At 61.5% G+C, this 17,175-nt stretch overlaps 3 protein-coding genes across 9 annotated transcripts; 1 reads left to right on the top strand and 2 right to left on the bottom strand.

The window, feature by feature from the left end:
• The first annotated feature begins 1,987 nt into the window (after nucleotides 1-1,987).
• On the top strand, nucleotides 1,988-3,884 carry LOC131417873 (L-xylulose reductase). The gene is made up of 8 exons (XM_058561919.1): nucleotides 1,988-2,071; nucleotides 2,146-2,243; nucleotides 2,755-2,909; nucleotides 3,003-3,045; nucleotides 3,122-3,221; nucleotides 3,313-3,377; nucleotides 3,470-3,587; nucleotides 3,715-3,884. Exons 1-8 carry the CDS (start codon nucleotides 2,020-2,022, stop codon nucleotides 3,816-3,818), a joined length of 735 nt encoding a protein of 244 aa, XP_058417902.1. The 5' UTR covers nucleotides 1,988-2,019; the 3' UTR covers nucleotides 3,819-3,884.
• Nucleotides 3,885-5,653: 1,769 nt separating this feature from the next.
• RAC3 (Rac family small GTPase 3) lies at nucleotides 5,654-8,372 on the bottom strand. Of its 5 annotated transcripts, none has more exons than XM_058561925.1 (6): nucleotides 7,906-8,372; nucleotides 7,225-7,296; nucleotides 6,899-7,016; nucleotides 6,705-6,767; nucleotides 6,094-6,257; nucleotides 5,654-5,880 (listed from the first exon to the last, which is right to left on the bottom strand). In XM_058561925.1, the coding sequence occupies exons 1-6, from the start codon at nucleotides 7,938-7,940 to the stop codon at nucleotides 5,820-5,822; spliced, it is 513 nt and encodes a 170-aa protein (XP_058417908.1). In that variant the 5' UTR covers nucleotides 7,941-8,372; the 3' UTR covers nucleotides 5,654-5,819. The 5 variants fall into 5 exon arrangements, with proteins under 5 accessions (XP_058417908.1, XP_058417903.1, XP_058417904.1 ...); XM_058561920.1 differs by having other exon boundaries at nucleotides 6,098-6,257; nucleotides 6,857-7,016; nucleotides 7,906-8,364; XM_058561921.1 differs by having other exon boundaries at nucleotides 6,098-6,257; nucleotides 7,906-8,357.
• Nucleotides 8,373-8,639: 267 nt separating this feature from the next.
• Nucleotides 8,640-17,044, bottom strand: LRRC45 (leucine rich repeat containing 45). 3 transcript variants are annotated; one of them, XM_058561916.1, is made up of 18 exons: nucleotides 16,976-17,044; nucleotides 16,431-16,789; nucleotides 15,829-15,890; nucleotides 15,336-15,406; nucleotides 14,868-15,046; nucleotides 14,493-14,621; nucleotides 13,222-13,334; nucleotides 12,803-12,861; nucleotides 12,419-12,496; nucleotides 12,003-12,138; nucleotides 11,841-11,918; nucleotides 11,635-11,746; nucleotides 11,433-11,503; nucleotides 10,948-11,040; nucleotides 10,550-10,642; nucleotides 9,773-9,946; nucleotides 9,551-9,698; nucleotides 8,640-9,297 (listed from the first exon to the last, which is right to left on the bottom strand). In XM_058561916.1, exons 2-18 carry the CDS (start codon nucleotides 16,648-16,650, stop codon nucleotides 9,101-9,103), a joined length of 2,013 nt encoding a protein of 670 aa, XP_058417899.1. In that variant the 5' UTR covers nucleotides 16,651-16,789; nucleotides 16,976-17,044; the 3' UTR covers nucleotides 8,640-9,100. The 3 variants fall into 3 exon arrangements, with proteins under 3 accessions (XP_058417899.1, XP_058417900.1, XP_058417901.1); XM_058561917.1 differs by lacking the exon at nucleotides 16,976-17,044 and having other exon boundaries at nucleotides 9,773-9,943; nucleotides 16,431-16,946; XM_058561918.1 differs by lacking the exons at nucleotides 10,550-10,642; nucleotides 16,976-17,044 and having other exon boundaries at nucleotides 16,431-16,946.
• Between the last annotated feature and the right edge of the window lie 131 nt (nucleotides 17,045-17,175).

The raw sequence follows: 17,175 nt of genomic DNA, 5'->3' as shown, positions 1-17,175 counted from the left end.
CTGAGGGGCAGGAGGCTGCACCAGTCTAGTTTATCCAACCCTAGGGAAAGCAGCTCCACCTCTGGGCACACCTCCTCCCACAAGACCACTCAGGGCAGCCCAAGCTGGGGAGGCATCCACAGCTGCTGCTCTACCTACTGTCCCTGGCCTGAATCCAGGCACAACAGCCTTGCAGCCTGGAGTGGCCAGAGGGTCTTGCTGGCCCTGCCGGATTCCAGTTGTGCTTGCCTGGGTCAGTTCCCCACGTGGTACATGCCCTCTGGGAGGCCAGGGTGTGGGTGTTATGAGGCCTGAGGTGGTTGGTCAGTCAGTTGGACTAGTGCAGTGTCCAGCCCTGGGCAAGGGGGCAGGGGTCGAGGGGTTGGGTGGGGCCCTCCACGCACTCCATGCAATGGCATTGCTAAGCAGGAGAGCACAGTGCACTGAGTGGGATGGGGAACGCTGAGGGCACTTCCGGCTAGCCCTCGGGGCCTCTTGGAACAATGTTCTTGCCAGAGTTGGCTTGAGTCAGTCCAGCTGGCCCACCGAGAATCACAGGACAAGTGAAAGTGTTTGGACACATTCTGGGGGCAAGGTAAAGCCACCAAAGGAATCTAAACAGGTGTGCCTTTCAGGAAGGACAGGCTGGGGGCTGTCCCTCTCTTGGCCTCTGGCAGGCAGAAGACAGGGTCCAAGTCTAGGAGCAGATGGCAGGATTTGACGAGCGGCCAGGGGTTGTGGGCTGCACTACAGGGCCACCAGGGGAGGACTCGCTTGGCTATCCTCCAGGAGCTTCTCAAATCTGTGCCTCCTGCCACCTCTGGCCACCTCCGGCCTGTCCACCTCTCTGGGCCCAAAGCTCTAGGTGACCCAAAGGCCCTGCAATCACCAATTCCTTACCGCTGGCCACAGAAGGTCCTCAGGGCAGTCGTTCTAGACTGTCCCATCATGAGCCACAGAAAAAAATAGCTTTCACAGGGGGGCCAGTGTGCAAGCAGGCACAAGTACGTCTGTAACTGACCCTAAAGCCTCAGGAAGCAATGGTTGCCCTTGCTGGCCACCATGTACCCCGATGAACCCAATCCTATCCTTTTCTATCCTATCCAAGTTTTTAAAAGTGCTGGCTAGGGGCCGGCCCGGTGGCACAAGCGGTTGGGTGTGTGCGCTCCGATTCGGTGGCCTAGGGTTTGCTGGTTCGGATCCCAGGCGCGCACTGACGCACCGCTTGTGAAGCCATGCTGTGGTGGCGTCCCATGTAAAGTGGAGGAAGATGGGCATGGATGTTAGCCCAGGGCCAGTCTTCCTCAGCAAAAAAAAAAAAAAAAAAGAGGAGGATTGGCAGATGTTAGCTCAGGGCCGATCTTCCTCACAAAAAAAAAAAAGAATTATCGTTTAAAAATAAAATAAAATAAAAGTGCTGGTTGCCTCCTGCAGGCTGGCCCAGGTGACCGTGGGGTACAAACTCCCTTCGAGGCTAAAGTGGACCTTTGCTGGCATTGGTTTCTTCTTCAGGCTTATTTGGTTGTTCAAACTCTGCCCTCTGGGCACTACAAGTGAGGGGGCCGGAGCCACCCCCATGCCTGGGGGAGGGGGGCATGCGATCCTTTTTGCCAAACTTTTCTTCTCAGAAACAAAACAAGAAATGTTAGCATTGAGTTTCCCATTTCACGTGTAGGTACACGCTCTTTCTGGTATTAACTACCACATCTGTTTTTTTGTAATAATCTTCTTGGCAGGGAAAAAATGCTGGCTAAGACCCGCCATACCGATTTCACGCCCCGTTGATCCGGCGCCACCAGGCAGTTTGAGAAACCCCGCCCCAGGCCCGGCCGGGACTCCGCCAGCCCCGCGCCAGCCTCGCCCACTCCTTTCGGCCAATCGCCTCTGCAGGAGGGGCCTCTATTTGAATATCCCCGCCCCCAACCCCGCTCTGACACGGCCCTGCGATTGGTCCCGCCTCGTACCGCCCCGCCCCGCGCTGTCCTGCAACACCGGCTCGCAGTTGCGCTGCCGCAGCGCGCCCGGTGGATCGCTACCGCCATGGAGCTGGGGTTCGCGGGCCGCCGGGCGCTCGTCACCGGGGCGGGCAAAGGTGGGCCGGCGGCCGGAGGCGGCGACCAGGGGCGGCCGGGGAGGGGCACCAGCACTGAGCCGCGCTCCCCGCAGGCATCGGACGCAGCACGGTCCAGGCGCTGCACGCGGCAGGTGCGCAGGTGGTGGCCGTGAGCCGGACCCAGGCGGACCTGGATAGCTTGGTTCGCGAGGTAGGCGCCGCCCTGTTCCAGCCCAGCGGGCGACGGGCGGACGCGGGGCCGGGACGCGCGGGAGCCAGGCGCTGGGGCGGACCAAGTACCCTCAGCACCCCCTCCTAGGGCTCGCGGCCTCCGTGGGCGGCCGAGTGGCCGAGAGAACTGTGACACTCCCTGGGCTTGGAAGGAGGCAGAAATGGCTGCTTTGCAGGCCCGGGGCAGAGGCGCTAGGACGCAGGGAGGAAGTGGACTGGCCGGAGGCGGGACCAGGCTCCTGGTCCCGAAGCCCTGAGTTACCCAGTGGCCCAGAGGCTGCTTTAACTCCCCTCCCCTCTCCCTGAGCAGCCTGGGCTTCTGAGCCCCAAGAAGGTGGCTGGCTCCTCTGGGACCCCTAACCCCTCCCCGTGTCGGGCCTAAAGGTCACCCAGACCCAGCCCCCCTCCCTCGCATGGCAGAGGCCCAGCTGTGCCCCTTCTTGGGCATGGAGCCTCTGGTAGCTGTACCCTCAACCACTCAACACACACAGTGCCCCGGGGTAGAGCCCGTGTGTGTGGACCTGGGTGACTGGGAGGCCACTGAGCAGGCACTGGGCAGCGTGGGCCCCGTAGACCTGCTGGTGAACAACGCTGCCGTGGCGCTGCTTCAGCCCTTCCTGGAGGTCACCAAGGAGGCGATTGACACGTGAGCTGGCAGCTGGAGGAGCCCTGGGGGCAGGGGCTGTCCCCTGCAGCAGCAGCCCCCGTCCCTGACCAGGGTCTGTCCATCTGCCTCCAGGTCCTTCGACGTGAACCTGCGGGCTGTCATCCAGGTGTCCCAGGTGAGCTGCCTTCAGAGCAGGAGTGGGAACTGGTGGGTGACGCTAGTTTTGCCTCATGCTCCCTTTGCAATTCCAGATCGTGGCCCGGGGCTTAATAGCTCGGGGAGCCCCAGGGGCCATCGTGAACATCTCCAGCCAGGCCTCCCAGCGCGCACTGACTAACCACAGTGTCTACTGTGAGTGAGCCCCAGCTGTGCCCTGGCCTTCACCCCCTGCCCCCAAGCCTGCACCCAGCTAAGGTTCCACGCATGCCATCTCTCCTCACAGGCTCCACCAAGGGTGCCATGAACATGCTGACAAAGGTGATGGCTCTGGAGCTTGGGCCACATAAGGTGAGCCCCTCTGAGATGCCTCCCACCACCCAGCCTGTCTTGCCCAGGGCACCCCAGCCCACCTTGCTGACCCCTTGCCTGTCCTGGTGCAGATCCGCGTGAATACAGTGAACCCTACAGTGGTGATGACGCCCATGGGCCAGGCCAACTGGAGTGACCCCCAGAAGGCAAAGACCATGCTGGATCGCATCCCACTTGGCAGGTTTGCTGGTGAGTCAGGTGGGAGCCCAGCTGGGGGTTGTATCAGTAGCCCTTATGCTTGCCTGGGTGAGGCGGGGTAGGGAAGGATGGGAGGCAGCCCCCTTCATCTACACCCTGACCCCTACGCTGCCCGAAGAGGTAGAGAATGTGGTGGACACCATCATCTTCCTGCTGAGTGACCGGAGCAGCATGACCACAGGCTCCACTGTGCCAGTGGATGGGGGCTTCCTGGCCACCTGAGCCCCTCCCCCCCCACACACACCCCTGCCCCCACCATCCCTCCAATAAATGTGATTCTTCTGCCCAGCCTGAATACTGATTCCTAGGCTGCCTGCAAGTGGATGGAAGATGTAGAGCTTAAGGCTGGGTGTGGAATGGATTCCCAGATAGGGGGATACCCATTCAACTCATGTCCCAGGCCAGGTGGCAGCCAGGTTCCTATGCCTGAGATTTTTAGACCTGCCCAAGTCCCTGGCAGGAGTTGGGAGGTGGGACCTTCCAGAAAGCCAGGTCCTAAGGAGCATGGTGAATTTGACCAAGGATGGCCTTGGGCCCTGTCCAGATGCCTCTGGGATGGAAGCAGTGGCGTTTTAAACAACCAGCTCTGTGGCTGTAATTCTGACATGAATGTTGGTTTATAGTCCTTGAAGTTAATGAGTAAAAGAAAAGTGAAACAGAGATGTGTGTTGGAACTTCACTAATTGTCAATGACCTGAGCAACTTATTTGCTGAATCAGATGATAGTTTTTGAATACTGGAACAACATTTTTTTCAACATGTTGAGTTATTCACAATGTACAGGGTACAGATACACACAAGCACACTAAAGTTTAATCTGCATTTTCCCATCACTTTAAGTCTAGGCAATTAACAATAAATCAAGCCCAGCTGTAGAATTTGCCAATTTCCGTGGTGTACTCAGACCTTTATATGGTATCCCTATCACACAGATATGTAAATAACATAGGTGTAAATAACCCCAAAAACATAGATAATAGTAATATGTACAAAAATAATTAGGAAGTGATATATTTTGAGTGTTTGTTAATTTTGTTTTTAATACAACTAATTGTAAGTTTATATAATTACTAATAATGGTTCTTTAACAACTGGCTAGCAAAATTCCTGAAGATTTAGCTGTCAGCTCTGCTGAGCCAGTGTGAGCCTTCATGAGCCCGCTCCCCACGCCATAGGGAGGGAGCCAAGTGTGGCCTTCAGATCACGTGTCTGCCTGGAGCGATGCCTGCGGCCTCAGCTACGGTCCTGGCTGCCCCTGCTTCTGACTTCCTGCTTCTGACTTCAGCCAGGCTGTGTGTCTCCGCCTCAGCACACTTGTCCTGACCTCCACACCTTTAGCTACTCTGGTCCCTCTGCCTGGACGCCCTTCATCCTGACGACTTTTCTTCTCGAGTACTCAGCTCAGGGTCCCCCCAGACTCCCCCAGGGAGTCCCTAGGGCTCCATGGGGCCTGACAGACTGTCCCCCACCACACCTGGGGGCTGCTTGAACGGAGCCCACCTCACTCTCCTGTGACCCTCCCAGAGGCCCGAAGGCAGCACGAGGGAGGCTTTCTTCATCCAGAGGGGCTAAATGCACTTGCTCCTACTTTCCTCTGGCTTACCTCCTTTGGGGACTGAAAACTCAGCAAGCTCTTCTTCTCTCCTCTTGCCCAGGGTGTGGGGTCAAGCTCACCCCCTCTCTCTGTACGTGTAGCTGGGGGTAGTTAGGTTCAAAGCACCCCAAGGTAGAGGGGCAGGCAGAGGCCAGGCAGGTAGTGAGACAGGCAGATGTCGGTGGAGAACGTTTATTGTATAAAATAAGAAAGGGCTGCCCCATCCCGGGGTACATGGATACAACCAACCCCCCAGCCTCCCCCAGAGGGAAGCCCATCCTGGGGCTGCCCTGGACCTGCCCCTGCAGCCTGAGGGAGACCCTGCTCCCTCCCGGCCTCCTGTGGGGGCCAGGGAAGGCTGGAGCCGCACCCCCAGAAAAAGGAGGCAGAGCCCACAGACACCATAGTGTCAGCCCCACCCCCAGGAGTGGCAGCCCCGTCCCCATGCTTCTTCCCACCCCCCCACACAACTCCCCCACAGCAGACTCAGGAACACCAAACATCTCAACACGACAGCAGACACGGGCAGCGGTGGGGCTGCTCCTCTGGAAGCCAGGCTCTAGAAGACCGTGCACTTCTTCCCTGGCTTCTTCACGGGGGGCGGGCAGAGCACAGCCCGGATGGCCTCATCAAACACCGTCTTCAGGCCCCGCTGAGTCAGGGCTGAGCACTCCAGGTACTTGACAGAGCCTGGGGGCAGTGAGGGAGGAGGGCAGTGAGGAGGGAGCAGCAAGGGTGGGGGGACACTGGGGGTGGGGGTCAGCGAGGGGGAGAACAGCAAGAGAGAGGGCAGTGAAGGCGGGAGTGTGATGGGGGATCAGCACAGGTCGGGGCCAGCAGGGGGCAGCATTGTGCCTCCCAGAGCACATCTCCCTGCTCCCCACCAGGATGGGCCATGCCCACTCACCGATCTCCCGGGCCATGGCCAGGCCCTGGGGGTAGGTGATGGGCGCCAGCTTCTTGTCCCGCAGCCGCTCGATGGTGTCCTTGTCGTCACGGAGGTCCAGCTTGGTGCCCACCAAGAGGATGGGCGTATGGGGGCAGTGGTGCCGCACCTCCGGGTACCACTGTGGGAACGGAGGCTCTGACCCCTACCCCTTGGGGGCTTCTCCCCCAGCCTGGCCCAGAGCAGGCCATGACTCCCAGGGACCCCTTCGTCGCGGCTCCTAGAATCACACTTAGCCCTTTCTGCTTCACCAAATGGCCACTGGGTTTGGTGCAGAAATGACCAAGGACAAAAATACCCAGCCAAGAAGCTTCAAGGCCTATCAGAGCCTCGCAGTCAGGGCCCCTCCCTCCTCTGTGAGCCTTGCTCACCACCCCTACCCAACCCCTGCCCCTCATCACCCCTCGGGCCACCTTCAGACCCCACACCAAGCAGAACAAGCGTCTCCTCTGCCTCCAAAGGACAATTTGCCTGTCCAAGCTCTTCAGGCAAGAGACCCCTGCCCTGTCAGGGCAACTCCTCTGGGCAACCCCTCCCCGAAGTCGGACCCCCTCCAGCCCTGCCCTACCTTGGCTCGAACATTTTCAAAGGAGGCCGGGCTCACCAGGGAGAAGCAGATCAGAAAGACGTCCTGGGGACAAAGATGGGGACGCCCAGGTGAGGGTGGTCAAGGAGGCTCCAAATGGCCCCTGTCACTGCCATCAGGACCTCAGGGCCCACCTGAGCCACCCAGCTCCTGGGGCTGGCCCTCTGGTCACCTACAGTCTGGGGATAGGAGAGCGGCCGCAGCCGGTCGTAGTCCTCCTGCCCAGCAGTGTCCCACAGTCCCAGGTTGACCGGCTTCCCATCCACCATCACATTCGCAGAGTAGTTGTCAAAACTGCAGGAGCAGAGTGGGGAAAGTCAGCCCATGTCTCGGGTTCTCAGGCCTGCACAGAACTGAAATTCTTTCAGCACCTTGGCCCCATGCCAGAAGCCCCGACCAGAGCCACCTGGGCCTGACCTCAAAGCCCAAGGGAGCCCCACACACAGGCACCCAGGCCTCCCACCAAGCCAGCTCTGGACCCCACCGCCTGGTGCCCACTCACACGGTGGGGATGTACTCTCCCGGGAAGGCATTGGTCGTGTAGCTGATCAGCAAGCAGGTCTTCCCCACGGCGCTGTGGACAGACGATGAGCCCATGTTGCTCCCAGGCCGTGTGCCTCAGCCCTCTGCCCAGCAAAGACAGCCCCCTCCCACAAAGCCAGAGGCCCAGTTAGGGTGCCTGGGGTGGGGACAGAAGTCCCAGCCCAGCAGAACCACAGCGACATAGGACTAAAGGCGGCGGACCATGGCAGGCGGGTCTCCGAGGGCAGAGTGGTTTGTGCCAGCTGGGGCGAGCCGCCTCAGAGCCCCAGGCAGGGCGGCAGACTACCAGACAACCGGGAAGGGTAGGACCCGCTGGGAGTTCAGCCCAGGTGAGAAGCCTGGCCCCACCCACTGGGAGGCCAGGCGGCGGCGGGCGGTTGGCCGGGCAGCATCAGGTGGGCCTGGGCTGGAGGCCTGCGCCCCGCCGCCCGCCAGGACCCCGCCCCACCGTGCCCTCAGCCCCTGCCGGGTCCCGGGTCGCGCGCGGGCCTGGAGGAGGGCGTCAAGGGTGCCGCACCCAGCCCCCGAGCCAGTACCCCCGCCCTGCTCGGGCTGCGCCCCGGAGCCACACGCCTGGCCCGGACAGGATCCCCGGGCCGCGCCCGCCGCCCGGCCCGCCGCCTCCGCGCCGCACACTCACCCGTCGCCGACCACTACGCACTTAATGGCCTGCATGGGCGCGGGCCGGGCGGCGGGCGCGGCCGCCAGCCCAGCTGCGGAGAAATGCCCGGCGCCGCAGCGGCCGCGGACCGGAGCCGAGCGCCGAGACGAGAGGACGGAGACTGCCGAGCGCCGCCGAGCGCCGGCGCGAAGATAGCCGAGCGCCGCCGGCGGGGGTCGCGGGTCAGCTCCGAACCCGCGCCGACGCGCCTTCCAGAGAAATCTGGTGTGGAGCGAGGCACCGGGACACCCGCAGTCTGTCCCCGAGCTCGGGCGCGCTCCAGCTCTGGTTAGGTGCAGGGCCCGGTGCACGGGGGCTCCCGGCCGCTCTCGTGACCAACGCCAAGAGGCAGGGGGAAGCGCAGGCAGGCGATTCCCGCCCACCGGGACGTGCGTGCGGTTGTCTGCGTGCACGTGGTTTCTAAGGAGAGCACTCCCTTCAAGGCCCACTTAAGGGCTGAGACCCACCCACCCTCCCACCTGGAGGTGGCTAGTGAAAAGGGTGTTTGCAGTCACCAGAGTTCCCCCACGCCTGGGAGCCCCATATCCGCCCCCGCCCCCCCGTTCTAGTAACTCTACTGTCCCCACCCCGCAGCAGTCAGGGGCGACCCAGTCACACCCTGGAGGGGCTTTCCTGCAGGGTCCAGCAGAGGGTCTCCAGCAAGTTGGGAGCACTGGCTGATGTGGGGGAAAGACTGGGCCCAGAAGTTATCACAAAGTGCAAAAGTTCTATATTTCCAAACAGTCCCAGCACGCAGCAGTGTGCTTTCAGGGCTATGCTGTACAAGGTGGTTGTGAAATATGGGCTGGAGCTGGGAGAGCTTGGGCTCCCCTCCTCCACATTGCCTTTCATCATGGGAACATTTTCTCAGGCGCATCATTCCCTGGGATTGGGATGGAAGAGTGGGGAAGGGCTGGGGCAGTGGCCACTTGGGCCCTCTTGGCCCTTCAGGCTCTGCGCCCCCGCAGCCAGGCACGTGGTAGTAAGCTGCAGCAGTCCCACTGGCCCATCCATCTTGGCACTGATTTTCCAAGTCACCAGCTGTAGACCCTGCTTAAGCTGCCAGGCCCTGCCTGATGGCCTGTCCCTTGGGAGGAAGGGACAGGCAGGAGTGAGACACAGCCGTCACATAGATGCCACCTTCCCGCAGCTCCTGGAGTCTCCCTGCCTCCCTTCACTTTTGGGGGCTCAGGGCCCTCAAGGGGGACCCCTGTACATAAGCCAGGACAGCATTTTGCAGGAAGCTGGCCCTCTGGGCCTCCTCGTCCCGGATCCGGGCGATCTCAGCTTCCTTGAGCCGAAGCTTCTCTCGGAGAGAGGCATTCTCGCTCTCCCTGTCCAGCAGCGCCTCCCGGTGATCACTCGCCATCACTGCAGGGGAGGAAGCTCAGTGAGGAGGGGGCACTGGGTGCTGCCTGGGCACCCACCATTCCAGAGGCCCACAGAGGGGCCGGGCGGGGCTTGCTCAGGGTCCCCTGGACACAGACACACCCGGCCTTTCATGCCAGCACCTCTTGGAGCTGAGACCAGGCCAACCTCAGCTCTCAAGGCCAGCCGCCTGTCAGATGACCCAGTAAGAAAAGGTCCCACAGAGGTGGCATGGGGGTCTTGGAGCTCAGCTCACCTTTGAGCTGGCGCTCCAGGGCAGCCGCCTTCTCCTTCAGAGCTTCCTGGGCTGTCAGCTCGGCCTGCAGGCGGCCGTTCTGCTCCTGCAGCTCCACTCGCACTCTGGTCACCTCAGCCACCTTTTCCTGGTCCTTGTTGCTCAGCTCCTGCCAGGCATGGGGGGTGAGATGGCAGCTGGGGGGCCAAGGACACCCCTGGGAGCCCTCAAAGTCTCGGCTACCTGCTGTAGTTCCTCCAGGCGCCGCCTCAGGCCCTCTACCTGCAGACCGAGCTGGCTGGCCCGTGCCTGGCTATCGGCCACTGTCTGCTTCTGCTGCAGGCATGCGCTCTGAGCCTCGTCCCGTGCCTGTGCCAGCAGCCGCAGCTTCTCCTCCAGGTGAGCCAGGCGCTGCTGCTGTGGGCACAGGAGGGGCTGGTGAGCACAAGGGGGCTCAAAGCCTGCCTGCTGCTTTCTGATGTGTGGGCCCGAGCTCACATGAGGAGTGACCCCCCTGCTTGGACCAAGGGGAGCTTTTATTTGCAACGTGGAAACCGCCCTGTTGCTCAAGTTATTATGTGTATTGTTCTGAACAGGCTCAACTTGAACAAGTGTCCAGGGAGCACCCTTCCTGGGCTCCCCTTCCCCATCTCCCCGGCCAATTCCTCTGGTCTCCACCTTCAGCCATGCAGTCACAGGCTGCAGAGATGGGCCAGACCCCTTCCCCCAACTCAGGGCTTGACGATGGTGGCTCTTGGTGGAGGGCTTGACATGGCGCTGATAGGACGACTGTCCTGCTCTGACTTCTCCCCACCCCTTGTACCCCTGGAATTCCTGTCTCCGTCTCCTCCCACCCCCGTCTCCCCCTACAGAACCAGCAGACAGCCCTGGTCTTGCCAGCTTCAGCCCTGCAGGCTGTGCCATCCCAGGCAGCTCATGCCGGCCCCTCAGACCTCACTCCCTGGTGGGTGCTACAAGCCGTGGGCTCGGGCCCTCGCATGGCTGTAGCCGTGAGCTCACCTCCTCTAGACGAACTTGGCTCTTGGCCTTAATGAGCTCCTCCTCCACCTGGCCACGCTCACTGAGTGCTACAGCCTTCGCTCGGCTCAGCTCCTGCACCGCAGACAGTGACTCACTGGGCCTGTCCTCCTGCCCTGGCCCAGGGACCCCCTCCTGGCCCCACCCAGCTGCTGAGTGGGGGGGAGGGGGGACGATGACGACGACTCCACCAGCCTCCTGAGGGCTTCCTTCACTAGGCAGGGTTTCCATGGCCAAGAGAGCCTTTGTCCCACCTTACTAAGTCCTTCTGGTCTCACAAGGTCACAGGATCCCAAAGGGGGACCTGATGAGGCTCTGAGACCATGGAACGGGTGCCCCAGGGGAGGGCAGAACCCAGTGCCCAGCCAGCGCGTGCTCACCTCCTCCAGGGACCGCCGTGTGGCCTCCAGCCTCTGTACCCTCTCCTGCATGGCCCTTTCGCTCTCTTCCAGGTGGCGAGTCATGTGCTCCACCTGCCCAGGTGTGGGGCGGGTATGGGGCTGGCAGGCTGGCACCCCAGCCTTCTCCCTATGGGATCCCCTCCCTGGGAGGCAGGTGAATCTTGGGGACCTTGTTCCTTCTAAGAAGTGGCTGCCCCAAGTGGCCTCACAAGAAGCAAGAATGGAGGACACACCCCAGCGCCACACCCCAAGTGGCATGAAGCACACAGCAGTCTACACTGTGGCCCCAGCACAGTCGGGATCCCTTCTAGAGCCTGGTCTGAAGATAGTAGGTCTGACATCTGCCAGGACTAGCAGAGAACTGCCCCCAGCAGGCCAAGGTTGTTGAGGGGAGCCCGGCCAGGGGACATGGTGCTTTGGGGACACCATGCCACGTTGAGCAGACGACACAACGAATGAGGCACCTCCTTGAAGCGCAGCTGCTCTGAGTCCTCCAAGCTCTGTCGGGACCTTTTCTTCTCCAGCTCCAGGCGCTCTGGAAGCCCAGGAAGAAGAGCATGGGTGGGACTGCTCTGAGGGTCTCCTATTTCCCAGGGCTCCCCATCCTCCCCTGCCCCCAGGGCTGCAGTCTCCATGCCCCTCAGTGGCCGGCCTGTGCATGCCCACCCTCAGCCTGGACAGCCCGCATCTTCAGCTCAGCCGACGTGTTGGTCAGCTCCTGCCTGGTCAGGAACAGCTGCTCCTGCTGAGATTTCACCTTCCGCTCCAACTCATCCACCTGGAGAGCCAGCACTGTGAGAGGGAAGCTTTGGCCCCAGTCCCGCGGCCCCTGCCCCAGTTTCCCCGGGGGGCCTGGCCCCGCATCCCCACACCTGGTTCCGCAGAAGCAGGTTCTTTTCGTTGGCAGCAGACAAGTCTCTGAGGAGCTTAGACTCCCGCTCCGCAGCTTCCTAGGGGTGAGAAGGGGAAAGGGTACCACCGGTCCCCTGCCACCATGTACCCCCTGCCTGCCCCGCACCCACCCACCTGCCCACCTGCTGCTCTAGCCTGTGCTCCTTTGCCTGCCTCTGCACCAGGCTCTGCTGCTCCTGCTCTGCAGTGACCAGGAGCTCCCCCAGGTCCTGGGCCTTCTGCTCCGACAGAGCCAGGGCAGCCTCAGCCATCTGTAGCCTGCAAGAGGGGAAGGGCCAGCCCAGCCCCGGGCCCTCCATGAGCCCCGGCCTGGCCCCACCTCGAGCCTTGCAAAGGCCTCACTGTTCTCACTCTTATCAGTCTACTCTTCACCCCAGCTAGTGCTCGCCTCCTCCAGGTAACCCTCCCAGGTTACCACCCAGCTGTTTCCACCTCTCCTTTGTACACTGGGGACTCGGGTCCTTGTCTGTACCACTCTCCTCTGCCCCATGGGCACACCTCTAATGTGTTCTGAAGCCGCCCCTCCACTCCCACTTACTTGGCCTTGAGGGCATTGATAATGGAGTGTCTCTCATTCAGGGCTTCCTGAAACTGCCCCAAGCGTGCTGCTGAGGCCCTGTGGGCAGAGAGGAGGGTCCGAGAAACCCAAACCCAAACCGCAGACCCCTCTGGGGCCCCCTTGGCCCTGGCAGCAGCTGCTGTTCCTCATGCTTCTCCAACAGCCCAGGTGCTGAGCCGAGAAGTGCTCTGTGCAGCCTCTAACCCTCCAGCCAACTTCCTCAGAAGCACACGCTATGACCTCATCCATGGGCAAGTGACAAGGCTCAGGTGTGGTCACCTCCGAGGCCAGAGCCAGGACCCAAACCTCTCGCACCCCAACTGAGCCCCAGCTCTGCCTCCCGCAGCCCCGGGCTGTGCTCACCTGCTGCTCCGGGCCATCTCTTCTCGCTGCTTATTGATCATCTCCATCAAGTCCAGAAACTGGGGACAGAGCCGGCCAGAGCCGTGTCAGGACCCAGAGCCTGCCCGCTCCCCCTGGTCAGGTGGGAAGGAAAGCAGATACCCACTGAGGCAGCAGGACGACAGAGGGTTCAGCCACAGCCAAAGAGAGGCTGGCTCCCACACACGGAGGCCCAGAGCCCCCGGGAAAGGCCTGCTGGCCAGAGGGAGCTAGACCAAGAGGCCACCTCTCGGGCCTGTGTGTTGGCCCCTCGGAGAGGCTCCAGGACCCAGAAGAAGGGAAGATGGTCAGGGCACAGGGCCTGGGGGAGCCCTTTGTCCATGCAGCCAGGGCAGGGCCAGGGGATGAGGCTCTGCGGTCTGAGGTGCTGCTGTCCCCACCTGCTTGGACTTCTCTTCTCGGAGGTGCTGCATCTCCTTGCTGAGCACGTGGGCACAGGCCTGGTTCTCCCAGAAGGTGGTCTGCCAGTCCTGGTTGTGGTCCATGGCTTGTTCTGGTGGAAGGATCCAAGTTACCCACCAGGGGAGCTGCTCGGTTTTGGGAGTGGCCACCAGCTGGGCCAGCCCTGTACCCAGAAGCCAGTCATCCAGGAATCAACACTGTGTGAGGCAGTGTCTCACCCCACAAACCAAACAGTGCACCCCCCAGTGCACTAGGGGATGAAGGGCTTCAGCGGGGGCGGGAGTTGGGGCAACAGTGGGGCCAGGAGCCGGGGAGGTGCCTGGTGCAGGGGGCATACACATGGGGAGGGATGGGGGAGGCTATTCAACTGCTAGAAGAGGTGAGCACATTCTGGGGCATTTGGGCTCCATACCAAGGGTCAAATACCACTGTATGACTTAAGAGATGAATGCTGTGCTCAGTTCCTGTGTTCTGGAAACATCCAGGCAGCATTTGGAGAGGGGCCAGACAGAAGTGGCTGTGGCATAAGAGGTGATTACAACAGCTGGGGTGACTCAGACGCAGGGCCAAGAACCAAGAAGTCAGAGATGATACAGCTTGGGCAGATCCAACAGGAGGTGGTGACCCCGTGCAGGGTCCCAGTCCAAGTTTAGGCCCTCGGGTGGCTGGCACTGGCAGCAGGACAAAGAACCATGGAGAGTGGCAAAGTGCTCAGCCAGGCCTGAGGCTGAGGTGTCAGGGTCACCAAGGGAGGGGACCGTAGAGACTGTGGCTCCAGCAAAGGCAGCTCGGGTCGGGTGGCCCCACTCTCACACGGCTCATGTGCACGGCCATGAACTCCAGGTGATGGGGGGAGGGCAGATGCTGAGAAGCCCCTCCCAAGCTGTGGCTGGGCCACCTGAGGCAGCGTCATGGTCATCAGCACAAGGCCCTGAGCCACACTGCCTCAGCTTCCTTCTCTGTGAAATGGGTGACCTCATGGGGTCTAAGAACCAAGTGAGGACATGCAAGCGGTGCAAAGAGCAGCTCTGGGCAGTAGCTACGTGATCTCATTGCCCTTTCTTTCCTGAGGCGCCCTCTTCCTCTCCCTCTCTCTCTCCATTTGTAATTTAGGCTGCCATCATTACGCATTTACGTGCCCCGAGCCCTGAGCCGCCCCTGCTTCAGTGGCTGGGCCTCTGTCAGAGCAAATCAACTTTATGCCCTGTTCCAAACACTGCAAGCCACCAGCAGCCCCATGCGCCCATACCCACGGCTCTGAGGATATCTCCAGGGACGCCGTTCCCAGCCAGCTCCAGCCTCCACAGGGTTCTGTTGCTGGGGAGACAGTTCACCAGGGCCCGGCCACCCAGGAGGCCAATGTTATTCCAGCGCAGGTCTGGAAGGAAACCAGTGTCACCAGACAGAATGCAGGGAGGGCCTGGCCTGGCTCGGATGCTTCCTTTGCAGGGAGGGTATTCCGTGATCACCAACAGAGCAGGAGCCCCACTCAGCATGCCCCTTCTCCCTAACAGCCCTACTCTCTCAATTCTGCTTTCAGGAGAGGACAAAAGAAGCAGGGGGAGGACTGAAGCAGCAACAGGATGCAGGACCTGGGAGAGTGGGCCAGCGCCAGGAGCCTCACCCAGCTGCTGCAGGCTGGCGTTGCTCTTCAGGGCCAGGGCCAGCTCTTCTGCACCCTTATGGCTGATCTGGTTGTTACGGAGATCCAGGTGCTGCAGGGCGCCGTTGGTGGCTAGGGCCTCGCAAAAGGTGGCGAAGGCATCTTCCCATGTGCCCAGGTTATTCCACTCCAGGGTGAGGCTGCAGGAAGGGTGGACGTGAGGTACATGGGGCCGAGGAGCACCCTGCTCCCACGGGGTCAACGGGGGCTTGAGAAGCGGCACAGGCTTGGGGGTCTCTGGCAGAAAGGTTGAAGCCACATGAGTAACTTATACCTGCCTACTCCCCACCAGGAGATGGGAAACGCACAACGGGCCTGAAGGAGAGAACTCTCTGGGGTTGTGGAACATTGTTCTCTGGGGCCAATTCTGAACTGTGCGGAGAAAGAGGGGGCTGGGGGGAGGGGGGCGAGGCTGGACAGCCCCCTTACCTCTGAATGGACTTGTTCTGTCGGAGGAGTTTTCCCAGAGCCTCGGCCCCTGCAGCTCGAAGGTTATTGCCCTAGGACAGGAAGAGGCAGGCAGTCATTCCCTGTCCACCAGGCTGGGCTCAGAATAACACATCCACACTCCACAGGACCCTAGTCAGGCAGTGGGCGAGGCCAGGCTGCAAGCTCTGGGCAGAGGTGCGGCTCCTCTCAGATTCCGCTCTCCCTGACTGCAGTGGGCCCCCGCACGCAGTGGGCCCCCAGGTGCGGGCTCGTTCAGTTTGCTTACATTAACACTCTGGAACTCAGTTCCTGCCCTCAGAACATCTGCACACACGCATGAGACCATGAGAAAATGGGGTGGAGCAATGTGTGCCAAGAGCACTTACAGACTCAGCCTCTGGCCACCAGCCAGACCTCTGGTCCCTGGGACACCCGCCCCTCCCCCGCCACTCCCGCTCTCAGGTGACACACCCCTAAGTGCACATCCACTCACTTTTAGATCCAGGAACCGCACAACGGTGTTAGTGCACAGCCCCTGGAGCAGCAGTGTGGCCCCTGTAAGGGAGTAGGGTGGTCATTCTCTGCCCCTGGTGGCCTGAGCCCCTCCCTGTGGGCAGCTCCCCAGACATAGGGGAGAGACAACTGTCCCAGTGGCCCCCACTGGTCAGGGTTCATGCCGGAAATGAGTCGCCCCACTCGTTGTGTCAGGTTTGAAACATCTGCAACCTCTGCCAGGTGCGGAGCCAGGCCACTGACCCTCTCGCTCACCAGCACACTGGGGCTCTCCCAAGTCAGGGGATGCTAAGGCTTCTTCATTACAAAGAGAAATTGCCCTCCACTCCCAGGTTTCAAGAAGGAACACTGCTACTTGTTTTAACTGCAGTACAGAAAAGGAGAAACCTCATAAAGAAGTGATCAGGTGGGATGGAAGAGTTCTCTACCAGAGGGAGGCAGCCGAGGACTGGGTGTGGGCAGCGACTGGGCGGCAGGGCAAACAAAGCAAGAGGAGGCCGCCCTGAGGCAAAAGGCTTGACTCCAACCCCGACTCTGAAGTTGCCAGGGCTCCCTGGCCCCTGCCTGCCCTCGGGTGCCTACCTTCCTCACTCAGCATGCAATCACTCAGGACTAGCTGGGTCAACAGTGCCTCCTTCTGCAGCAGCTTGCCCAGGGCCCTGCAGGTGTCCACAGTCAGGCTCTGTGTGGCCAGGTCCAGCCGGCCCCGCGGCAGCTCGTGCAGTTGCTGCAGGACAGTCTCCTGGGGCTCGGCCCCGCTTTCCTTGCACAGCCGGCTGTAGGAACGCCAGAGCTCCTCCATGTCCCTGGTGCTAGCCGGGCTCCCTCCGGTGCTCCAGAGATGGGCCTCACCGGGTGCCGCTGGGCAGGGAGCCAAGGGCAGGGGGACGCTCGCCCCGTTACGGCTCCTCTGGCGGCAGGCAGAACCTCTCCCCGGGGGCCTACAGAGAGAGAGAGCCCGGCAGCTCAGCGTGGGGCGCGACGACCCCTAAGTCCTCCCAGCCCAGCAACCACGAGCAAGCGGAGTTGGTTCTGGCGGGAGATGGTCAGGAAGCCGCTCGAGCAGGGGACCCGCCCCTCGGAGACAGGGCCTCCCGCGGCGGGGCTGGTCCGGGCGTCGCACGTACCCCGGACCCCGGTCCCCCGCCCTCGCGCCGCGGACTCTCGCTCGCTCGCCGCGGGTCTACACGGCCGCCGGGGCGCCTCAGTATCCAGGAAGAGCAAGGTGCGCCGGGAAGCGCTGGCGGAAACTACAACTCCCAGGAGGCTTTGCGTAGGAGGGGCGCTCGCCGCGGGCCAATGACGGCGAAGGGGCAGGCGCGCGCTG

The sequence above is a fragment of the Diceros bicornis genome, chromosome 18 (assembly GCF_020826845.1).
Source record: "Diceros bicornis minor isolate mBicDic1 chromosome 18, mDicBic1.mat.cur, whole genome shotgun sequence".
Lineage (NCBI taxonomy): Eukaryota > Metazoa > Chordata > Mammalia > Perissodactyla > Rhinocerotidae > Diceros > Diceros bicornis.
The sequence above is the reverse complement of the archived record's forward strand: the minus strand, read 5'-3'. Positions and strand labels throughout refer to the sequence as shown.